Source organism: Pleurodeles waltl, chromosome 5 (genome assembly GCF_031143425.1).
Source record: "Pleurodeles waltl isolate 20211129_DDA chromosome 5, aPleWal1.hap1.20221129, whole genome shotgun sequence".
Lineage (NCBI taxonomy): Eukaryota > Metazoa > Chordata > Amphibia > Caudata > Salamandridae > Pleurodeles > Pleurodeles waltl.
In genome coordinates, this window is record NC_090444.1 from 1,861,718,655 (window position 1) to 1,861,744,217 (window position 25,563).

A 25,563-nucleotide genomic window follows, 5' to 3' on the forward strand; every position below is an offset into this window, starting at 1 on the left:
TGTACAGGTTCCTAGCCGTGCAGTTTAGGACAGTCCATGAGCCTGTAGGGTATAATGGGCTGCCATTACCAGGGTCACAAAATGCACACACATGTCCACAGACGCGCGCACACACACACAAACGTGCAACAACACACTCTCAAACACATACACACAGATGCCCTGACAACCATTCACTTACATGCACACACAGGCACAACCACTTCAATAGAGATAGACACACATGCACTGACAGTCACAGGAAGATAGTCAGCCACATGTGCACACATATGGCAAAGTGAAAACGCTTCCATTCAGTTACACAGCCACATATACAAGTACATGTACACACAAGGATAACAGCGGAGACAGATGCATGAACTGGATGCTATTGATGGAGTCAGTGAGTTGTCGGCAACGTTTATTACCCACATTTGGTTTACAATCTTTCATAGTTCCAACTAAAAAGGCAACAGTGTGATACAGTCTATGTAGAGATCTATAAATTCATAGCACAGGAGTCAGACATAGATGCCGTGAACACAATGCTAGTCTATGTTGAAGTCCTATCACCCATGATATGACGTTGGAACATAATGAAATCACTTGTGTGTTTAGTCTTTGTCATCGCTCTAGAACCATTCCTACTAGTCCTGTCTCCTAGGACAAATTCATGCTAGCCATCGAATCCTAACCTGCCTAGAACAATTTCAATATACTGGGACAATGTCTTGAATGTCCCGCTTTTGGGGACTTTTGCTGTTATGGACTCACATTTACCTATGACTTGTGTTTGTACCTCCACAGGGTTTATTCTGCAGACTTCCCATGATACTGTGCTCTGCCCACCTATTCGCTCGCTGGATTCACTGCTTACCCATTGGGCGAGGGAAAGCTTCTAATGTGGTTCCTGGGAATTCCTCTTGTCACCATGCCCAGCCCCATAAGTTATGTCTCAGGTTTGTACCCCTCATGTATAATCTGGTCTACTGTGAGGTCATGGCCTACCCTGGACTGCTGAGATTAAAGAGTGCAACTTTTGTTGCTTTGGATGGAAAAAAAACCCTGCAGTACATTGAGAACCTAAGCCACCCAAGTATATTACATACAAAACAAGAGGTTCATTAATAAACTATGAACTGGCTGGACTGGTAGTAATGGAAAATACCATTTTGAGGCACAAACTCTGACACTGTAAGGATGTCAACCATGCCAGCCTCCCCTTTTAGCCAGTACTGGTGACCAGTCCCAGAGGTCTTTGCAAGGACTACCAGCCTGATGCTTTTGGCAGTGACACTCACTCTACAGTTCCCTGGAATGAGTTGATTACTGCCCCCACTCTGCTTTCACCAACAATGTTGTCTTCCCCCGCTCTCTCATTCTCTTTGTCTTGGTCACACCCTCTCTCACTCTTCCTCTCTTGTCTCCTCCTCTCACCACTTTATTTAGTCTTAAAGTGTTTTGTTATTTACTCTCTCATCTTCACCTCATTGTCAACCCCCTTTCTTCCCCAATTCTGTACTTTTTTCTGTCTTTGTTTTGAGCTTCTCCTCAACCTCTTTCCTAATATTGCTTTATTCGTTCTTCCAAGCCCCCACACATCTCTTAATCCACCCTCAATACGCAGATATTCTCTACTTAACACCCACACATCACTTAATCCACACTGCATACATAGATGTTTTCTTTCCAACCCCACACCTCTTAATCCACCCTGCATACACAGATGTTCTATCCCTAACCCCTACACATTCCTCAATCCACCCTGCAAACACAGATGTTCTCTACCTAACCCCCACGCATCCCTTAATCCCCTTGCATACACGTTCTCTCCCTAACCTCTACACATCCATTGATCCACCCTGCGTACGCAGATGTTCTCGCCCTAACCACCACCCATCCCTAAATCCATTCTGCATACACAGATAGTATCTCTCTAACCCCACACATCTCTTAATCCACCCTGCATAAACAGATGTTCTCTCCCTAACCTCACACATCTCTTAATCCACACTCCATACACAGATGTCCTGTCCCTAACATCTACACATCCCTTAATCCAACCTGCATACACAGACGTTCTCTCCCTATCCCCCACACATCCCTTAATCCCACTGTATATACAGATGTTCTCTGCCTAAATCCCACACATCTCTCAATCCATCGTGCATACACACATTCTCTCCCTGATCCCCACACCCCTTAATTCAGCAGGCATACACAGGTGTTTTTTCTCTAACCCCACTTATCCCTTAATCCACCCTGCATACAGATATTCTTTCCCTAACCCCACACATTCATTATTCCACCCTGCATACACAAATGTTCTCTCCGTAAACCCACACATCCTCTAACCAATCCTGGATACACAGATAATCTCTCCCTAACCTCACACATCTCCTAATCCACCCTGCATACACAGATGTCCTTTCCCTAACCCCCACACATCTCTCAATCCACCCTGCATACACAGATATTCTATCCCTAAACCCACACATTCATTAGTCCACCCTGCACACACCGATGTTCTCTCCCTAAGACCCACACATCTCTCAATCCACCCTGCATAAACAGATGTTCTCTCCCTAACCCCACACATCTCTTAATTCATCTTGCATACATAGATGTTCTCTTCCTAACCCCCACACATCCATTAATCCACCCTGCATACGCAGGTGTTCTCTCCCCTATAGCCCCCAAACATCCCTCAATCCATTCTGCATACACAGATGTTCTCTCCCTAACCCCACACATCTCTTAGGGCCTGATTTAGATCTCAGCAGATGGGATAGTCTATCACAACGGTGATGGATATCCCATCTGCCAAAATATAAATCCCATAGGATATGATGGGATTTATGTTCCGGCTGACCGGATATCTGTCACTTTTGTGACGGAGTAACTTGTCTGACAAGATCTTAATCAGGCCCTTGATCCACTCTGTATATCCAGATGTTCTCTCCTTAAACCCCACTCATCTCTTAATCCACCCTGATTATAGATGGCGTTCTCTCCCTAACCCCACACATCTCTTAATCCACCCTGCATGCACTGGTACTTTCTCCCGAAACCTACACATCTCTTAATCCACCCTGCATACACATATGTTCTCTTCCTAACCCCCACACATCTCTTAATCCACTGCGTATATTTACATATAAAATATTATCTCCCTAACCCCTCACATCTGTGAATCTACTCTATATACACAGAAAATGTTCTCTCCTTAAACCTTACACATCCCTAAATCTGTACTATATACACAGAAAATTTACAGATGAAAAATATACATAAAAATACATTCTATTTTACAAGGAATGGAATGCATCACTGGAGGCTGAAAGGGATGCTTTGGGGGTGGGGAGGCAAGAGAGGGTGTTGTGCTCTCCCACATCCTTCTATGATGTGTACAAGGACAATACATTATATACCTACCCGGGCTGTGGTAATCATACGAAACAAGACACTGGGCCCGTGGGCCTCCTTCAGAACAATACCATGAGGCCTAGATCACACTAAGTGATTCCCCGGACTAATGCTCGTTACATGTGATCTAGTATGCAGCAGAGTGCACCTGCAAGAAAACATTCACCTGTTTCCACCTTTTCAAAGTACTCAATAAGATTATTCCAATCTCCCTTTGTGGTGTGACACACAACCAGACTTCTCCTCTCCCTTCCATTGGGTGTCTAGGTGATGGGCTCCATCTGCATTAAGTCAAGACATAGGGGTTGGTACCCAGATGTCATAAATCACAATGCATTATATACCATATCTTCACCATCATGAAGAGAGACCTTTCATCCCAAGCAGCTATGACACAATATATAAACAGATAAACAACGTCATGTACTTTAATAGTAAAAACAAGTGTAATGGCGTTCATAAGTGACTCCCTCCCCTCCCCATATGATGATATGGTAGCTTCTGCCTGATACCACACCATCAGCTCATCTGGGAGAACATTCTGAAGCCTCCTTCCCATGAAGAGAAGCTAGGCTTAGCAGATGTTACCCTGGTGCTCCGGTCGGTGTCACCGGCCACGCTAACGCAGTCGGCTCACGCCTTCTCCTGCTCGCTTTTTGGTGGCCACTACTCAGAGGTAGGAAGTGGAACTGTTTGCACAGGACCTGAGAGTGCATTTCTGTTGGGGTCGGTTTCTACTGGAAGGACTTGGAAGATACTGCTGCCACCTCTACAGTCCTCATCATATTGCAGAGTGAGCAGACTGTGGCCTTTATTGATGCACTTGCCATCTGCCTGCAGAGGTCATAACTGAAGACAAATCAGGTGTCAGTTGTGAGCCATATTGCTGAGTACTTTAATGTCTTTGGGTACAAGTGTCTAATCTCACCTGTTACCAAGGTGACCATGGCCTCTATCAAATAGTGAAATCTAGGAGCTTTACTCCACTGTGTTTTCCCACCTGCCGTAACTGGCACTGGGCAAGATCCATACTCCTGAGCTGCTTTTCTCAGATTATTCCTTCCCTTTCAGTGTCACAGTGAGGTCTCCACACAAGATCCATTGCGATGGATGCGTCGATGGTCATGGTTTAGACAGCCCTCGTTGCGGTGCACAATGAGCACAGGGAAGTAGAGGGCATCTTGGTAAGGTGGAGGCTCTTCCTCTACCGTGATGTGGCTGGAGAGGTGTGTCTGCTCGTTCGGACAGCTTTGCTCATTGAGGCTTTCGCTACGGCTCTGCCACAAGCAGCTCCTCCGGGAGCCGTAGAGCCGGCTTAGCGAGAACCGGCTGCTGCTGAAGGGAATCCTGGGGCTGCCATTGCAGATGCTCAGCGCGCTCCTGGAGAAGATGGATGAGCTGCTTATTGTCCCATGGCATCGCTCACAGTTCTGTCTGTAACTTCCTGTGTATCTACAGCTTGAGTAACTGGTACAGCCATTCGTCAGGCCCACCAGATCCATCAAGACAGCCTCAGAGTAGCTAGGGACCAGCTGCTGGTTGGAACGAATGTGCCACTCCAGTTCCGTGCTGTCCACTGTGTTGACTCGTGGCATCCTTCGACAGAAGGAGCGGTCTTCAGCCGGCGTGACTGGCATAAAGTCAAACCCAAAGAGCTTTTCAACATGGTAGTGGACATAGGATGTGCGGTACTCATTCAAAACCCTCAGGGGCCAGGATAATGTCAAGATGGCTGCCGTCCAAAAGACAGAATGTGAAACATACCACGGTAGATGGTCAGGGTCTGAGAAAGCCACCATGTACTCTTTAAAGTCCACATTCTTCAGATGCATCCCTTCCCTGGCTTCCATGTAATCATCCAGCCCTTCATTCTCTGTGAAAAACCTGGCCCTCTGTGTCAAGTAGGAGTTCTCCGACTCCACGTTGGCAAAGCTAAAACACTTGGTGAACCTCAGCCTTGTTGCTGGGTAACTTTCCAGGCCGACGAGATCCTTGGAGATGTCCTTTACCCCGCAGTTGGAGTAGTCAAACTCAGCTTCTGCCACGTGGGTGTTCACCCTCTCATGGTACACCTGGGTGGTAGTGTAGGCATCTCCGTTCCTGTAGCGAGTGACTTGTCGGGTTCTTCTCACGTAGTGGTAGCTGATGGCTTTCCACCAGATGCACGGCGTAGCCTGCTGCATCTTCAGCACGCGCTCGTGGACGCTGTCCAGGTCCACCTTGTACTGCAGCTCATTGCGGGTGTAGCAGTGCCAGCATTCCACTAAGTAGACCACGTAGAGCATCACCAGGAACGCCAGAGGGATGTAGACATAGCCATTGGAGCAGGGGCTATCATGGTACATCATGGACTTCCCCTTGTAGGCGCTGTCAAAGGTCAGCCTGGTGACTTTGGTCACGTGGCACCAGGTCATGGCTCCCATGCAGCCATATATGAGGAGGGAGAGCAGAAGGCATTTCCAATGAGACTCTCTGCAGAGTGATTTGCTGAACGATTGCTTCACAGGCCGTTGCTGCTTGATGTCCACCAATCGACGGAGATAACACGGAAAAAAAGAAAAAGAGAAGAGAAATTTTGAAAGGGTAAGACTGTACGGCTTAGTGAAAAACAAACGCAAGTGATTGCAAACAAGAAAACAAAATGAAATAAAACAACACAAATAAGATTAGAGATGAATGAAAGAGCTATCGTGTGGTATAAAGAGCACCAATTGCGTGTTCAGATAAATGGGGAATGAAAATGGGAGAACTAAATGGATACACAAAACAAGTGAGGAAGACGAGTTTAAAGAGAAGACACAGGAGAAGGAGAGAAGAAAAAGCAGTTACACACAACCATTTAATTAAATTAACCTGTAATAATATTTTAACATTGAAAACCGTAGGCAATGAACTCCATCCACAAAGCTACACGCTCAGAAGTGTACATATTATAAGGGTTGTAGTTACTGGTCTGTATTCCGACATGAGGCCATGATGACGGTGAGATTCATCTTTCTGACTTATGAGCATGGGCGGGGCTGTCACTGCCCTGTTTAACTCACAACCCTCGTTTCCCACCAGCGGAAGTTCCTGTCCCTGCCACTTCACGTCTCAGGTGCTTCTGAAGAGCTCACAGAGGCCTAGGACGCATCAAGCAAGAGCAAGCTCCTGTAGCGTCTTCCTCAGACCTGGGAGCTGCGGTCAAACATGACTTCATTCTTCAGCACACACTCTCACACGGTGCGTTACATCATACTTTCCGTTAACCACACCCTAACACCTTCCTGCACATTACATACTTCCGGTTGAGAGCCCGCCCAGAACCGCGAGGATTCTAGTGCGCATGACAGCGGCATGCTACAGCACCGTCTCCTAAGGCCCTCTAACAGAATCATCGGACCTGTAAGCCCACAACGGTGGCGCCACGTGTGGCTTCCCATGCACTCCCTCCTTAGCAATAACTCCAAAACATCTCCACCCCTGCCCCTCAACACTGCTAAAAGTGTAACTTTAACTCCTCCTGGAGCTAACTGTGTCTCAGTGCCACAACTCAGAGGCTGTAACCTGTGCCCGACTCTCTCTGTGGACCTACAGACTCATGTGTCAAGAGCCTCCTCCACTGCGATAGGCAGACAAGCAACAACAGCACCGCAAGCGGCATTACAGACACATCATGAAGCAAGTCCAGAGGGCTCACTGGTCTCACATCTGTGTAGGAATCTGGTAATTGAGCAATGCTCTTAATATTGTTCAGTAACCATACAGGGCAAGCAACCGCAAAGCCAATGAGGCTAGGCTACGTTTGGTGAATATATTCTTTGTAGTATTGGCTCTGTGTCACATATATAACTTGTATGTAGAATTTAGGCACACGTGTGGATACAGGCGGATGCTATAACTGAGGCAACTCCAATATAAATAATAATCAGAATTCTGACAACAAACTATCTCCAAGACACACAGACTAGTAGGTATTGGCCCAAGACAACAGAGATCTCACTCCTGGAATAACCAAATGCATGAATCTGTTGTGCAGCAAAGCATTCTTAACGTTATGGAGATCTGGCAGGTATGCATGGCCCACAGCATGTTGCGCACACACACCGGTGACACTAGTAGTTTTTGCTTAAGACATGTACAGCACCAGCACATGACGGCATCCCAGAATGGAACACGCACTGGAAAAGTCAGTAGATCTTGGCTCTAAAAGGCCACACTGTTAGCATTGCCATTTGCAAACATGCATTAAGAAACATGCGCACAGATGGCTAGCAATCATCCAGCGGTTTCCTATTGGAGAAAACCCATTCCAAGATGGCCACCGTTCCACATGCATACCCATGCATTGCAGGATACTTTACCATTTTTAATTTACTGGTCTAACATGGTAGACAGACATGTTAGAACAGTCAATAAAATGTAAAAACATAAAAAAGGACTAGCAGAATGCATGGATCGAGGTGTTGGGCAGCATTCTGCTGCTGCAGACCCTTGTAAAAAGAAAGAAATAAGTAGATCAAGGGGAACATGACAGTAAGTGGGGAAAGGCGAAAATCATGGGAGGCTGTGGGGAAGAACAAAAAGCAAGTAGAGAGAGCAATGAAATATGTGCTTTCATGGAGTGCTGACTATGACATAAAAATTGAGCCCCCCCCCCGAGGAAGGCTACAATTCAAAATGTGAAACTAAAATTATCCTGGGAAGGAAAATACAAAAACTGGGAGCAAAGTGTTACGCTGTTTTTAGTTTATAGATCTCAGAGCATAGAAGCATCCTAGGCCAGAGCCTATAGAACAATTGATAGATCATAGAAAGGTTCTGAGGGGGGCAGGTGCAAATGAGAGCTTGCTTGGGGCTGGTGGTTTCTGTCCCCTTGTCTCAACAAATAAATCTCAACTTCAACCCTCAATTGGAGTCTGGCTATTTTGTGAGGACAACTCAACAATGGCGATGAGGAATCCATAAGGATTATCCAGGAACCATCAGAGAGTCATATTGGATTGAGAAACTCTCAGCAAATTCCTGTAGGGCAAGCTACGATGAACAGGTACTGTGTGGTGAGATGAGAGGCACTTGCTTACCCAGGAAGATTTAGAATAAAAAAACAAAGAATGTTTGAGATGTAGGCCAAAACGAGTGTTTAAGCCGCATTATCTGCTGTTCTGCAGTTGCAGCGAGCCGTGAGCAGTTTGAAAGCCAAGTCGTGTAATTAAGCAGTGCACATTACCTGTGGGCCAGCATATGGTATTTGCTAACTAGGAGCATCACGACGTGCTGGCACGCAGATGACTGCACTGTTGTCCATCCCAGCGGGCATCCACTGAGCCGTACAGTCATCGCTTCATATGTGCCGGCAATTACGGCTGCACGCTAGAGGAACAGAGGCTAGTACAGCGGCACACTAGATGAACAGAGGCTAGTACAGCTGCACGCTAGAGGAACAGAGACTAGTACAGCGGCACACTAGATGAACAGAGGCTAGTACAGCGGCACACTAGATGAACAGAGGCTAGTACAGCTGCACACTAGAGGAACAGAGGCTAGTACAGCTGCACACTAGATGAACAGAGGCTAGTACAGCGGCACACTAGAGGAACGGAGGCTAGTACAGCGGCACACTAGAGGAACAGAGGCTAGTACAGCTGCACGCTAGATGAACAGAGGCTAGTACAGCGGCACACTAGAGGAACAGAGGCTAGTACAGCGGCACACTAGAGGAACAGAGGCTAGTACAGCGGCACACTAGAGCAACAGAGGCTAGTACAGCGGCACACTAGAGCAACAGAGGCTAGTACAGCAGCACACTAGATGAACAGAGGCTAGTACAGCGGCACACTAGAGCAACAGAGGCTAGTACAGCGGCACACTAGATGAACAGAGGCTAGTACAGCGGCACACTAGATGAACAGAGGCTAGTACAGCTGCACACTAGAGGAACAGAGGCTAGTACAGCGGCACACTAGATGAACAGAGGCTAGTACAGCGGCACACTAGAGCAACAGAGGCTAGTACAGCGGCACACTGGATGAACAGAGGCTAGTACAGCGGCACACTAGATGAATGGAGGCTAGTACAGAGGCACACTAGAGCAACAGAGGTTAGTACAGAGGCACACACTAGTGGAACGGAGGCTAGTACAGCTGCACACTAAAGGAACAGAGGTTAGAACAGCTGCACACTAGAGGAACAGAGGCTAGTACAGCGGCACACTAGATGAACAGAGGCTAGTACAGAGGCACACTAGAGGAAGGGAGGCTAGTACAGCGGCACACTAGATGAACAGAGGCTAGTACAGCGGCACACTAGAGCAACAGAGGCTAGTACAGCGGCACACTGGATGAACAGACGGTAGTACAGCTGCACACTGGAGGAACAGAGGCTAGTACAGCGGCACACTAGATGAACAGAGGCTAGTACAGCGGCACACTAGAGCAACAGAGGCTAGTACAGCGGCACACTAGAGCAACAGAGGCTAGTACAGCGGCACACTAGAGCAACAGAGGCTAGTACAGCGGCACACTAGATGAACAGAGGCTAGTACAGCGGCACACTAGATGAACAGAGGCTAGTACAGCAGCACACTAGAGGAACAGAGGCTAGTACAGCGGCACACTAGATGAACAGAGGCTAGTACAGAGGCACACTAGAGGAACGGAGGCTAGTACAGCGGCACACTAGAGGAACAGAGGCTAGTACAGCGGCACACTAGAGGAACAGAGGCTAGTACAGCGGCACACTAGAGCAACAGAGGCTAGTACAGCGGCACACTAGAGGAACAGAGGCTAGTACAGCGGCACACTAGATGAACAGAGGCTAGTACAGCGGCACACTAGAGGAACAGAGGCTAGTACAGCTGCACACTAGAGGAACAGAGGCTAGTACAGCGGCACACTAGAGCAACAGAGGCTAGTACAGCGGCACACTAGAGGAACAGAGGCTAGTACAGCGGCACACTAGATGAACAGAGGCTAGTACAGCTGCACACTAGAGGAACAGAGGCTAGTACAGCGGCACACTAGATGAACAGAGGCTAGTACAGCGGCACACTAGAGCAACAGAGGCTAGTACAGAGGCACACTAGAGCAACAGAGGCTAGTACAGCTGCACACTGGAGGAACGGAGGTTAGTACAGCGGCACACTAGAGGAACAGAGGCTAGTACAGCTGCACACTAGAGGAACAGAGGCTAGTACAGCTGCACACTGGAGGAACGGAGGCTAGTACAGCTGCACACTGGAGGAACAGAGGCTAGTACAGCTGCACACTGGAGGAACGGAGGCTAGTACAGCTGCACACTGGAAGAACAGAGGCTAGTACAGCTGCACACTAGAGGAACGGAGGCTAGTACAGCTGCACACTGGAGGAACAGAGGCTAGTACAGCTGCACACTAGAGGAACAGAGGCTAGTACAGCTGCACACTGGAGGAACAGAGGCTAGTACAGCTGCACACTGGAGGAACGGAGGTTAGTACAGAGGCACACTAGAGGAACAGAGGCTAGTACAGCGGCACACTAGAGCAACAGAGGCTAGTACAGCTGCACACTAGAGGAACAGAGGCTAGTACAGCTGCACACTGGAGGAACGGAGGTTAGTACAGCGGCACACTAGAGCAACAGAGGCTAGTACAGCGGCACACTAGAGGAACAGAGGCTAGTACAGCGGCACACTAGAGGAACAGAGGCTAGTACAGCTGCACACTGGAGGAACGGAGGTTAGTACAGCGGCACACTAGATGAACAGAGGCTAGTACAGCGGCACACTAGATGAACAGAGGCTAGTACAGCTGCACACTGGAGGAACAGAGGCTAGTACAGCGGCACACTAGAGGAACAGAGGCTAGTACAGCGGCACACTAGATGAACAGAGGCTAGTACAGCTGCACACTAGAGGAACAGAGGCTAGTACAGCGGCACACTAGAGGAACAGAGGCTAGTACAGCTGCACACTGGAGGAACGGAGGTTAGTACAGCGGCACACTAGAGGAACAGAGGCTAGTACAGCTGCACACTAGAGGAACAGAGGCTAGTACAGCTGCACACTGGAGGAACAGAGGCTAGTACAGCTGCACACTGGAGGAACGGAGGTTAGTACAGAGGCACACTAGAGGAACAGAGGCTAGTACAGCGGCACACTAGAGCAACAGAGGCTAGTACAGCTGCACACTAGAGGAACAGAGGCTAGTACAGCGGCACACTAGATGAACAGAGGCTAGTACAGCGGCACACTAGAGCAACAGAGGCTAGTACAGCGGCACACTAGAGGAACAGAGGCTAGTACAGCGGCACACTGGATGAACAGAGGCTAGTACAGCGGCACACTAGAGCAACAGAGGCTAGTACAGCGGCACACTAGAGGAACAGAGGCTAGTACAGCGGCACACTAGAGCAACAGAGGCTAGTACAGCGGCACACTAGAGCAACAGAGGCTAGTACAGCGGCACACTAGATGAACAGAGGCTAGTACAGCTGCACACTAGAGGAACAGAGGCTAGTACAGCGGCACACTAGATGAACAGAGGCTAGTACAGCGGCACACTAGAGCAACAGAGGCTAGTACAGCGGCACACTAGAGCAACAGAGGCTAGTACAGCGGCACACTGGATGAACAGACGCTAGTACAGTTGCACACTGGAGGAACAGATGCTAGTACAGCGGCACACTAGAGGAACAGAGGCTAGTACAGAGGCACACTGGAGGAACAGAGGCTAGTACAGCGGCACACTACAGCAACAGAGGCTAGTACAGCGGCACACTGGATGAACAGACGCTAGTACAGCTGCACACTGGAGGAACAGACGCTAGTACAGCGGCACACTAGAGGAACAGAGGCTAGTACAGAGGCACACTGGAGGAACAGAGGCTAGTACAGCGGCACACTAGACGAACAGACGCTAGTACAGCTGCACACTAGAGCAACAGAGGCTAGTACAGAGGCACACTGGAGGAACAGGGGCTAGTACAGCGGCACACTAGATGAACGGAGGCTACTACAGAGGCACACTAGAGCAACAGAGGTTAGTACAGAGGCACACACTAGTGGAACGGAGGCTAGTACAGCTGCACACTAAAGGAACAGAGGTTAGAACAGCTGCACACTAGAGGAACGGAGGCTAGTACAGAGGCACACTAGAGGAACGGAGGCTAGTACAGAGGAACACTAGAGGAACGGAGGCTAGTACAGAGGCACACTAGATGAACGGAGGCTAGTACAGAGGCACACTAGAGGAACGGAGGCTAGTACAGCGGCACACTAGAGGAACGGAGGCTAGTACAGAGGCACACTAGATGAACGGAGGCTAGTACAGAGGCACACTAGATGAACGGAGGCTAGTACAGAGGCACACTAGAGGAACGGAGGTTAGTACAGAGGCACACTAGAGGAACGGAGGCTAGTACAGAGGCACACTAGATGAACGGAGGCTAGTACAGAGGCACACTAGAGGAACGGAGGCTAGTACAGCGGCACACTAGAGGAACGGAGGCTAGTACAGAGGCACACTAGAGCAACGGAGGCTAGTACAGAGGCACACTAGAGGAACGGAGGCTAGTACAGAGGCACACTAGAGGAACGGAGGCTAGTACAGCTGCACACTAGAGGAACGGAGGCTAGTACAGAGGCACACTGGAGGAACAGACGCTAGAACAGCTGCACACTGGAGCAACAGGCTAGTACAGCGGCACACTAGAGGAACGGACGCTAGTACAGCTGCACACTAGAGGAACAGAGGCTAGTACAGCGGCACACTAGATGAACAGAGGCTAGTACAGCGGCACACTAGAGGAACAGAGGCTAGTACAGCGGCACACTAGAGCAACAGAGGCTAGTACAGCGGCACACTAGAGCAACAGAGGCTAGTACAGCGGCACACTAGATGAACAGAGGCTAGTACAGCTGCACACTAGAGGAACAGAGGCTAGTACAGCGGCACACTAGATGAACAGAGGCTAGTACAGCGGCACACTAGAGCAACAGAGGCTAGTACAGCGGCACACTAGAGCAACAGAGGCTAGTACAGCGGCACACTGGATGAACAGACGCTAGTACAGTTGCACACTGGAGGAACAGATGCTAGTACAGCGGCACACTAGAGGAACAGAGGCTAGTACAGAGGCACACTGGAGGAACAGAGGCTAGTACAGCGGCACACTACAGCAACAGAGGCTAGTACAGCGGCACACTGGATGAACAGACGCTAGTACAGCTGCACACTGGAGGAACAGACGCTAGTACAGCGGCACACTAGAGGAACAGAGGCTAGTACAGAGGCACACTGGAGGAACAGAGGCTAGTACAGCGGCACACTAGACGAACAGACGCTAGTACAGCTGCACACTAGAGGAACGGAGGTTAGTACAGAGGCACACTAGAGGAACAGAGGCTAGTACAGCTGCACACTAGATGAACAGAGGCTAGTACAGAGGCACACTAGAGGAACAGAGGCTAGTACAGAGGCACACTAGAGGAACAGAGGCTAGTACAGAGGCACACACTAGTGGAACGGAGGCTAGTACAATGGCACACTAGAGGAACGGAGGCTAGTACAGAGGCACGCTAGAGCAACAGAGGCTAGTACAGAGGCACGCTAGAGGAACAGAGGCTAGTACAGAGGCACACTAGAGGAACAGAGGCTAGTACAGAGGCACACTGGAGGAACAGAGGCTAGTACAGCTGCACACTGGAGGAACAGAGGCTAGTACAGCTGCACACTGGAGGAACGGAGGTTAGTACAGAGGCACACTAGAGGAACAGAGGCTAGTACAGCTGCACACTAGAGGAACAGAGGCTAGTACAGCGGCACACTAGAGGAACGGAGGTTAGTACAGAGGCACACTAGAGGAACAGAGGCTAGTACATAGGCACACTAGAGGAACAGAGGCTAGTACAGAGGCACACTAGAGGAACAGACGCTAGTACAGCTGCACACTAGAGGAACGGAGGTGAGTACAACGGCACACTAGAGGAACAGAGGCTAGTACAACGGCACACTAGAGGAACGGACGCTAGTACAGCTGCACACTAGAGGAACGGATGCTAGTACAGCTGCACACTAGAGGAACGGACGCTAGTACAGCTGCACACTGGAGGAACAGACGCTAGTACAGCTGCGCACTAGAGGAACGGACGCTAGTACAGCTGCGCACTAGAGGAACAGACGCTAATACAGCTGCACACTAGAGGAACAGACGCTAGTACAGCTGCACACTGGAGGAACAGCTGCTAGTACAGCTGCACACTAGAGGAACGGAGGCTAGTACAGCTGCACACTAGAGGAGCAGACGCTAGTACAGCTGCACACTAGAGGTACAGACGCTAGTACAGCTGCACACTGGAGGAACAGACGCTAGTACAGCTGCACACTAGAGGTACACACGCTAGTACAGCTGCACACTGGAGGAACAGACGCTAGTACAGCTGCACACTAGAGGGACAGACGCTAGTACAGCTGCACACTAGAGGAAGACGCTAGTACAGCTGCACACTAGAGGAACGGAGGCTAGTACAGAGGCACACTAGATGAACAGAGGCTAGTACAGAGGCACACTAGAGGAACAGACGCTAGTACAGCTGCACACTAGAGGAACGGACGCTAGTACAGCTGCACACTAGAGGAACGGAGGCTAGTACAGCTGCACACTAGAGGAACGGAGGCTAGTACAGACGCACACTAGATGAACAGAGGCTAGTACAGAGGCACACTAGAGCAACAGAGGCTAGTACAGAGGCACACTAGAGGAACAGAGGCTAGTACAACGGCACACTAGAGGAACAGACGCTAGTACAGCTGCACACTAGAGGAACGGAGGTGAGTACAATGGCACACTAGAGGAACAGAGGCTAGTACAGCTGCACACTAGAGGAACAGACGCTAGTACAGCTGCACACTGGAGGAACAGAGGCTAGTACAGAGGCACACTAGAGGAACAGAGGCTAGTACAGCGGCACACTAGAGGAACAGAGGCTAGTACAGAGGCACACTAGAGGAACAGAGGCTAGTACAATGGAACACTGGAGGAACGGAGGTGAGTACAATGGCACACTAGAGGATCGGAGGCGAGTACAATGGCACACTAGAGGAACGGAGGTGAGTACAACGGCCTACTAGAGGAACGGAGGCGAGTACAACAGCACACTAGAGGAACGGAGGCTAGTGTAACTGCACACTAGAGGAACGAAGGCTAGTACAGTGGCACACTAGAGGAGCGGAGGTGAGTACAATGGCACAATAGAGGAACGGAGGCTAGTGCAATGGCACACTAGAGGAATGGAGGCTAGTACAATAGCACACTAGAGGAACGGAGGTTACTACAACGGCACACTAGAGGAACGGAGGCTAGTACAATGGCACACTAGAGGAACGGAGGCTAGTACAATGGCACACTTGAGTGAACAGCAGCTAATGAACGTGCACACTAGAGGAACATTGGCAAGGACAATGGCACACTAGAGGAGCAGAGGCAATACAATGGCACACAAGAGGAACGAAGGCTAGTACAACGGCACACTAGAGGAACGGAGGCTAGTACAACTGCACACTAGAGGAACGGAGGCTAGTACAACGGCACACAAGAGGAACGGAGGCTAGTACAACGGCACACTAGAGGAACAGAGGCTAGTATAATGGCACACTAGAGGAACGGAGGCTAGTACAATGGCACACTAGAGGAACAGAGACTAGTACAATAGCACACTAGAGGAACGGAGGCTAGTACAACGGCACACTAGAGGAACAGAGGCTAGTATAATGGCACACTAGAGGAACGGAGGCTAGTACAATGGCACACTAGAGGAACAGAGACTAGTACAATAGCACACTAGAGGAACGGAGGCTAGTACAATGGAACACTGGAGGAACTGAGGTGAGTACAGCTACACACTAGTGGAACGGAGGCTAGTACAATGGCATACTAGAGGAAAGGAGGCGAGTACAATGGCACACTGGAAGAACGGAGGCTAGTACAATGGCACACTAGAGGAACGAAGCTGAGTACAATGGCCTACTAGAGGAAAGAAGGCGAGTACAATGGCACACTAGAGGAAAGGAGGTGAGTACAATGGCACACTAGAGGATCGGAGGCGAGTACAATGGCACACTAGAGGAAAGGAGTTGAGTACAATAGCACACTGTAGGAAAGTACCATCTTGCCTGGCATGTTACCCCCATTTTTCACTGTATATATGTTGTTTTAGTTGTATGTGTCACTGGGACCCTGGTAACCCAGGGCCCCAGTGCTCATAAGTGTGCCTGAATGTGTTACCTGTGTAGTGACTAACTGTCTCACTGAGGCTCTGCTAATCAGAACCTCAGTGGTTATGCTCTCTCATTTCTTTCCAATTTGTCACTAACAGGCTAGTGACCATTTTTTACCAATTTACATTGGCTTACTGGAACACCCTTATAATTCCCTAGTATATGGTACTGAGGTACCCAGGGTATTGGGGTTCCAGGAGATCCCTATGGGCTGCAGCATTTCTTTTGCCACCCATAGGGAGCTCTGACAATTCTTACACAGGCCTGCCACTGCAGCCTGAGTGAAATAACGTCCACGTTATTTCACAGCCATTTTACACTGCACTTAAGTAACTTATAAGTCACCTATATGTCTAACCTTTACCTGGTAAAGGTTAGGTGCAAAGTTACTTAGTGTGAGGGCACCCTGGCACTAGCCAAGGTGCCCCCACATTGTTCAGAGCCAATTCCCTGAACTTTGTGAGTGCGGGGACACCATTACACGCGTGCACTACATATAGGTCACTACCTATATGTAGCTTCACCATGGTAACTCCGAATATGGCCATGTAACATGTCTATGATCATGGAATTGCCCCCTCTATGCCATCCTGGCATAGTTGGCACAATCCCATGATCCCAGTGGTCTGTAGCACAGACCCTGGTACTGCCAAACTGCCCTTCCTGGGGTTTCTCTGCAGCTGCTGCCAATCCCTCAGACAGGCATCTGCCCTCCTGGGGTCCAGCCAGGCCTGGCCCAGGATGGCAGAACAAAGAACTTCCTCTGAGAGAGGGTGCGACACCCTCTCCCTTTGGAAAATGGTGTGAAGGCAGGGGAGGAGTAACCTCCCCCAGCCTCTGGAAATGCTTTCTTGGGCACAGATGTGCCCAATTCTGCATAAGCCAGTCTACACCGGTTCAGGGACCCCTTAGCCCCTGCTCTGGCGCGAAACTGGACAAAGGAAAGGGGAGTGACCACTCCCCTGACCTGCACCTCCCCTGGGAGGTGTCCAGAGCTCCTCCAGTGTGCTCCAGACCTCTGCCATCTTGGAAACAGAGGTGCTGCTGGCACACTGGACTGCTCTGAGTGGCCAGTGCCACCAGGTGACGTCAGAGACTCCTGCTGATAGGCTCCTTCAGGTGTTAGTAGCCTATCCTCTCTCCTAGGTAGCCAAACCCTCTTTTCTGGCTATTTAGGGTCTCTGTCTCTGGGGAAACTTTAGATAACGAATGCAAGAGCTCATCCGAGTTCCTCTGCATCTCTCTCTTCACCTTCTGATAAGGAAACGACTGCTGACCGCGCTGGAAGCCTGCAAACCTGCAACATAGTAGCAAAGACGACTACTGCAACTCTGTAACGCTGATCCTGCCGCCTTCTCGACTGTTTTCCTGCTTGTGCATGCTGTGGGGGTAGCCTGCCTCCTCTCTGCACCAGAAGCTCCGAAGAAATCTCCCGTGGGTCGACGGAATCTTCCCCCTGCAACCGCAGGCACCAAAAAGCTGCATCACCGGTCCCTTGGGTCTCCTCTCAGCACGACGAGCGAGGTCCCTCGAATCCAGCGACTCTGTCCAAGTGACCCCCACAGTCCAGTGACTCTTCAGCCCAAGTTTGGTGGAGGTAAGTCCTTGCCTCACCTCGCTGGGCTGCATTGCTGGGAACCGCGACTTTGCAGCTACTCCGGCCCCTGTGCACTTCCGGCGGAAATCCTTTGTGCACAGCAAGCCTGGGTCCACGGCACTCTAACCTGCATTGCACGACTTTCTAAGTTGGTCTCCGGCGACGTGGGACTCCTTTGTGCAACTTCGGCGAGCACCGTTTCACGCATCCTCGTAGTGCCTGTTTCTGGCACTTCTCCGGGTGCTACCTGCTTCAGTGAGGGCTCTTTGTCTTGCTCGACGTCCCCTCTCTCTTCAGGTCCAATTTGCGACCTCCTGGTCCCTTCTGGGCCCCAGCAGCGTCCAAAAACGCCAAACGCACGATTTGCGCCTAGCAAGGCTTGTTGGCGTCCTTTCGGCAGGAAAACACTTCTGCACGACTCTCCAAGGCGAGAGGGATCCGTCCACCAAAGGGGAAGTCTCTAGCCCTTTTCGTTCCTGCAGAAACCTCAGCTTCTTCTGTCCCGTCGAAGCTTCTTTGCACCCGCAGCTGGCATTTCCTGGGCATCTGCCCATCTCCGACTTGCTTGTGACTTTTTGACTTGGTCCCCTTGTTCCACAGGTACCCTAGATTGGAAATCCACAGTTGTTGCATTGCTGGTTTGTGTCTTTCCTGCATTATTCCTACTACTTTGTCCTTAGGGGAACTTTAGTGCACTTTGCACTCACTTTTCAGGGTCTTGGGGAGGGTTATTTTTCTAACTCTCACTATTTTCTAATAGTCCCAGCGACCCTCTACAAGGTCACATAGGTTTGGGGTCCATTCGTGGTTCGCATTCCACTTTTGGAGTATATGGTTTGTGTTGCCCCTATCCCTATGTTTCCCCATTGCATCCTGTTGTAACTATACATTGTTTGCACTGTTTTCTAAGACTATACTGCATATTTTTGCTATTGTGTATATATATCTTGTGTATATTTCCTATCCTCTCACTGAGGGTACACTCTAAGATACTTTGGCATATTGTCATAAAAATAAAGTACCTTTATTTTTAGTATAACTGTGTATTGTGTTTTCTTATGATATTGTGCATATGACACTAAGTGGTACTGTAGTAGCTTCACACGTCTCCTAGTTCAGCCTAAGCTGCTCTGCTAAGCTACCATTATCTATCAGCCTAAGCTGCTAGACACCCTATACACTAATAAGGGATAACTGGGCCTGGTGCAAGGTGCAAGTACCCCTTGGTACTCACTACAAACCAGTCCAGCCTCCTACATTGGTTGTGCAGTGGTGGGATAAGTGCTTGAGACTACTTACCACTCTTGTCATTGTACTTTTCATAAGAGAAAAATATACAAAACAAGGTCAGTGTATATACACATAGCCAAAAAGTTTTGCATTTCCTCTTTTCACTCTTTTCTAAGTGCTGAAAAGTACTCCTAAACTTTCAAAAAAGTTCTTAAAAGTTTAAAAACTTTTTTCTGTCTTTCCAAAAAAGTTCTGAAAACTTTTTTCTCTTTTTCTATCACTTTAACTCTCTCTAAAAATGTCTGGCACAGGCCAAAGTGTTGATCTGTCCAAACTTGCATATGACAACCTTAGCTGGAAAAGAGCAAGGAGTCTCTGTATAGAGAGAGGTTTGAGTGTAGGGAAGAATCCTTCCTTGGAACTGTTACTTAACATCCTTAGAGAACAGGATAAGGCCATAGGTGCCCCATCTGTTGAAAAAGTACCTAATAGTTCCCAATCTGATTCAGGGACTCCCCCAGGAAAAGATTCAGGAAAGAAACTTCCTAGCCTGCCCATTACTAGACAATCTAGCATAGATGGTAATGATGATGAGCCACACCAAATAAATAGTGTTGTCTCACATCATAGCAAAAGCATTTATTCTCACCATACTGGTAGTAATGTTTCTGTAAACCAAGCTGTTAAGTTGGCTTCTGTAAGGGACAGGTCTCCTTCTGTTCATTCCCATCATAGCTCTATTTCTAGAAATGTCCCTCCCACCAACCCTGATGACAGAATGTTAGAGAGGGAACTCAATAAGTTGAGGGTGGAACAAACCAGACTGAAGCTTAAAAAGCAACAGCTGGATTTGGATAGACAGTCTTTTGAATTAGAGAAGGAAAGACAGAAGTTGGGTTTAGATACCCATGGTGGCAGCAGCAGTATTTCCCATAGTCATCCTGCAAAAGAGCATGATTCCAGGAATCTGCACAAGATAGTTCCCCCTTATAAGGAGGGGGATGACATTAACAAGTGGTTTGCTGCACTTGAGAGGGCGTGTGTTGTACAGGATGTCCCTCAAAGGCAGTGGGCTGCTATCCTATGGCTATCATTTAGTGGAAAAGGTAGGGATAGGCTCCTTACTGTGAAAGAAAATGATGCTAATAATTTCCAAGTTCTTAAGAATGCACTCCTGGATGGTTATGGCTTAACCACTGAACAGTACAGGATAAAGTTCAGAGAGACCAAAAAGGAGTCTTCACAAGACTGGGTTGATTTTATTGACCATTCAGTGAAGGCTCTGGAGGGGTGGTTACATGGCAGTAAAGTTACTGATTATGACAGCCTGTATAACTTGATCCTGAGAGAGCATATTCTTAATAATTGTGTGTCTGATTTGTTGCACCAGTACTTGGTGGACTCTGATCTGACCTCTCCCCAAGAATTGGGAAAGAAGGCAGACAAATGGGTCAGAACAAGAGTGAACAGAAAAGTTCATACAGGGGGTGACAAAGATGGCAACAAAAAGAAGGATGGTAAGTCTTATGACAAGGGTGGGGACAAATCTAAAAATGAGTCTTCATCAGGCCCACAAAAACACTCTGGTGGGGGTGGTGGGTCCAAATCCTCCTTTAATCAGAACAAGGAAAAGAAACCATGGTGCTATTTATGTAAAATAAAAGGCCATTGGACAACAGATCCCAGTTGTCCAAAGAAAGGCACCACAGCTCCTACCACTACAACCCCTACTGCTACACCTAGTGTCCCTACTAATAGCAGTGGTGGTGGGAGCAAACCTACTAATAGCCAATCCAAGGGAGTAGCTGGGCTCACTTTTGGTAATTTAGTTGGGGTGGGTCTGATTAGGGAGACCACAGAGGCTACTTTAGTCTCTGAAGGGGCTATTGATTTAGCCACTTTGGTTGCTTGCCCCCATAACTTGGAGAAGTACAAGCAACTAACCCTAATAAATGGTGTTGAGGTTCAGGCCTACAGGGACACAGGTGCCAGTGTCACAATGGTGATTGAGAAACTGGTGCACCCTGAACAACACATACTTGGACACCAGTACCAAGTAACCGATGCTCACAACATAACACAAAGCCACCCCATGGCTGTTGTAAATCTCAACTGGGGGGGGTAACTGGTCCAAAGAAAGTTGTGGTAGCTTCAGATTTACCTGTAGACTGTCTATTAGGGAATGATTTGGAGACATCAGCTTGGTCAGATGTGGAGTTGGAGGCCCATGCAGCAATGCTGGGCATCCCAGGGCATATGTTTGCTTTGACAAGGGCTCAGGCCAAAAAGCAAAAAGGACAGGGAAGCTTGGATCCTGGAACAATGGACCAAGTGCTCCCTAAAGCTAGGGCTAGTAGAAGCAAACCACTTCCTACTATCCCTCCCTCTACAGTGGATTCAACTTCTGAGGAAGAAGAATTCCCTCCCTGTGCAGAACCTACACCAGAGGAGCTGGAAGCAGACACTGCTGAGCTTTTGGGTGAAGGGGGGCCTGCCAGAGAGGAGCTGAGTGTGGCACAGCAAACCTGTCCCACATTAGAGGGTCTCAGACAGCAAGCTGTCAAACAGGCTAATGGGGATGTCAGTGACTCTCACAGAGTTTACTGGGAGGACAACCTCTTGTACACTGAGCATAGGGATCCTAAACCTGGAGCTGCCAGGAGATTAGTGATTCCTCAGGAGTACAGAAAGTTCCTCCTAACACTGGCACATGACATTCCCTTAGCTGGGCATCTAGGACAAATGAAAACTTGGGACAGGCTTGTTCCCCTGTTTCATTGGCCTAGGATGTCTGAGGACACAAAGGAATTTTGTAAGTCCTGTGAAACCTGTCAAGCCAGTGGCAAGACAGGTGGCACCCCAAAGGCACCCCTTATCCCACTGCCTGTGGTTGGGGTTCCCTTTGAAAGGGTAGGGGTTGACATAGTTGGCCCCCTTGACCCTCCTACTGCTTCAGGCAATAGGTTTATCTTGGTGGTAGTGGACCATGCCACAAGATATCCTGAAGCTATTCCTTTAAGGACCACTACAGCACCTGCAGTGGGAAAGGCCCTCCTGGGAATATTTTCCAGGGTGGGCTTCCCAAAGGAAGTGGTATCAGACAGGGGAAGCAATTTCATGTCTGCATACTTAAAGGCCATGTGGAAGGAGTGTGGTGTAACGTACAAGTTCACAACACCCTATCATCCACAAACAAATGGACTGGTGGAGAGATTTAATAAAACTCTCAAAGGCATGATTATGGGTCTCCCTGAAAAACTCTGCAGGAGATGGGATATCCTTCTACCATGCCTCCTTTTTGCCTACAGGGAGGTACCCCAGAAAGGAGTGGGCTTCAGCCCCTTTGAACTTCTTTTTGGACACCCTGTTAGGGGTCCACTCACACTTGTAAAGGAGGGTTGGGAACAACCTTTAAAAGCTCCTAAGCAGGATATTGTGGATTATGTACTTGGCCTCAGATCAAGGATGGCTGAGTACATGAAAAAGGCCAGTAAAAACCTTCAGGCCAGCCAAGAGCTCCAGAAGCAATGGCATGATCAGAAGGCTGTTTTGGTTCAGTACCAACCAGGGCAGAAAGTGTGGGTCTTGGAGCCTGTGGCCCCAAGAGCACTCCAAGATAAATGGAGTGGACCCCACACAATTGTTGAAAAGAAGGGTGAAGTCACCTACTTGGTTGACTTAGGCACTGCCAGGAGTCCCCTTAGGGTGCTCCATGTCAACCGCCTGAAACCCTACTATGACAGGGCTGATCTCACCCTGCTCATGGCAACTGATGAGGGACAGGAAGAAGACAGTGATCCTCTACCTGATCTCTTCTCTTCCACAGAACAAGATGCTCTTGTGGAAGGTGTAGTTTTGGCTGATTGTCTTACTGCTGAGCAGAAAGATAATTGCATAAATCTCCTAGGACAATTTTCAGAACTCTTCTCTACTGTGCCAGGCACCACTTCTTGGTGTGAGCACACTATAGATACTGGAGACAGTTTACCTGTCAAAAGTAAGATCTATAGGCAGCCTGACCATGTCAGGGACTGCATAAAACAAGAAGTTCAGAAAATGTTGGAACTAGGAGTAGTTGAGCACTCTGACAGTCCATGGGCTTCTCCTGTGGTACTGGTACCAAAACCCAATTCTAAAGATGGAAAGAAGGAAATGCGGTTTTGTGTAGACTATAGAGGTCTCAACTTGGTAACCAAAACTGATGCTCACCCTATACCCAGGGCAGATGAGCTCATGGATACACTGGCATCTGCCAAGTATCTAAGCACTTTTGATTTGACTGCAGGGTATTGGCAGATCAAATTGTCAGAAGATGCTAAACCTAAGACTGCATTTTCTACCATTGGAGGACATTACCAGTTTACTGTAATGCCTTTTGGTTTGAAAAATGCACCTGCCACTTTTCAGAGGTTGGTGAACGCAGTCCTGCAAGGGCTGGAAGCTTTCAGTGCAGCATATTTGGATGATATAGCTGTCTTTAGCTCCAGCTGGGATGATCACCTGGTCCACCTATGGAAAGTTTTGGAGGCCCTGCAAAAGGCAGGCCTCACTATCAAGGCTTCAAAGTGCCAGATAGGGCAGGGTAAGGTGGTTTATCTGGGACACCTTGTTGGTGGGGAACAGATTGCACCACTTCAGGGGAAAATCCAAACTATTATTGATTGGGTTCCCCCTACCACTCAGACTCAGGTGAGAGCCTTCCTAGGCCTCACTGGGTATTACAGGAGGTTCATTAAGAACTATGGCTCCATTGCAGCCCCTCTTAATGACCTCACATCCAAGAAAATGCCTAAAAAGGTATTATGGACAGCAAACTGTCAGAAAGCTTTTGAGGAGCTGAAGCAGGCCATGTGCTCTGCACTTGTCCTGAAAAGCCCTTGTTACTCTAAAAAATTCTATGTCCAAACTAATGCATCTGAATTAGGAGTAGGGGCAGTCCTATCACAACTTAATTCTGAGGGCCAGGATCAACCTGTTGCTTTTATTAGTAGAAGGTTGACCCCTAGAGAAAAGCGTTGGTCTGCCATTGAGAGGGAGGCCTTTGCTGTGGTCTGGGCACTGAAGAAGTTGAGGCCATACCTGTTTGGCACTCACTTCATTGTTCAGACAGACCACAAACCTCTACTTTGGCTAAAACAAATGAAAGGTGAAAATCCTAAATTGTTGAGGTGGTCCATATCCCTACAGGGAATGGACTATACAGTGGAACATAGACCTGGGAGTAGCCACTCCAATGCAGATGGACTCTCCAGATATTTCCACTTAGACAATGAAGACTCATCAGGTCATGGCTAGTCTTATTGTCCTTCGTTTGGGGGGGGGTTGTGTAGGAAAGTACCATCTTGCCTGGCATGTTACCCTCATTTTTCACTGTATATATGTTGTTTTAGTTGTATGTGTCACTGGGACCCTGGTAACCCAGGGCCCCAGTGCTCATAAGTGTGCCTGAATGTGTTACCTGTGTAGTGACTAACTGTCTCACTGAGGCTCTGCTAATCAGAACCTCAGTGGTTATGCTCTCTCATTTCTTTCCAAATTGTCACTAACAGGCTAGTGACCATTTTTTACCAATTTACATTGGCTTACTGGAACACCCTTATAATTCCCTAGTATATGGTACTGAGGTACCCAGGGTATTGGGGTTCCAGGAGATCCCTATGGGCTGCAGCATTTCTTTTGCCACCCATAGGGAGCTCTGACAATTCTTACACAGGCCTGCCACTGCAGCCTGAGTGAAATAACGTCCACGTTATTTCACAGCCATTTTACACTGCACTTAAGTAACTTATAAGTCACCTATATGTCTAACCTTTACCTGGTAAAGGTTAGGTGCAAAGTTACTTAGTGTGAGGGCACCCTGGCACTAGCCAAGGTGCCCCCACATTGTTCAGAGCCAATTCCCTGAACTTTGTGAGTGCGGGGACACCATTACACGCGTGCACTACATATAGGTCACTACCTATATGTAGCTTCACCATGGTAACTCCGAATATGGCCATGTAACATGTCTATGATCATGGAATTGCCCCCTCTATGCCATCCTGGCATAGTTGGCACAATCCCATGATCCCAGTGGTCTGTAGCACAGACCCTGGTACTG

At 48.6% G+C, this 25,563-nt stretch overlaps 1 protein-coding gene across 2 annotated transcripts in view; it reads right to left on the reverse strand.

The window, feature by feature from the left end:
• Window positions 1–383: 383 nt before the first annotated feature.
• The window catches only part of TMEM151B (transmembrane protein 151B), a 149,219-nt gene continuing 124,039 nt past the window's right edge, over window positions 384–25,563 (reverse strand). For both annotated transcript variants that reach the window (XM_069236385.1, XM_069236384.1), the window contains exon 2: window positions 384–5,918. In XM_069236385.1, the coding sequence (XP_069092486.1) occupies window positions 4,479–5,828 (1,350 nt within the window). In that variant the 5' untranslated portion in view covers window positions 5,829–5,918 and the 3' untranslated portion in view covers window positions 384–4,478. The remainder of the gene's footprint in view (window positions 5,919–25,563) is intronic.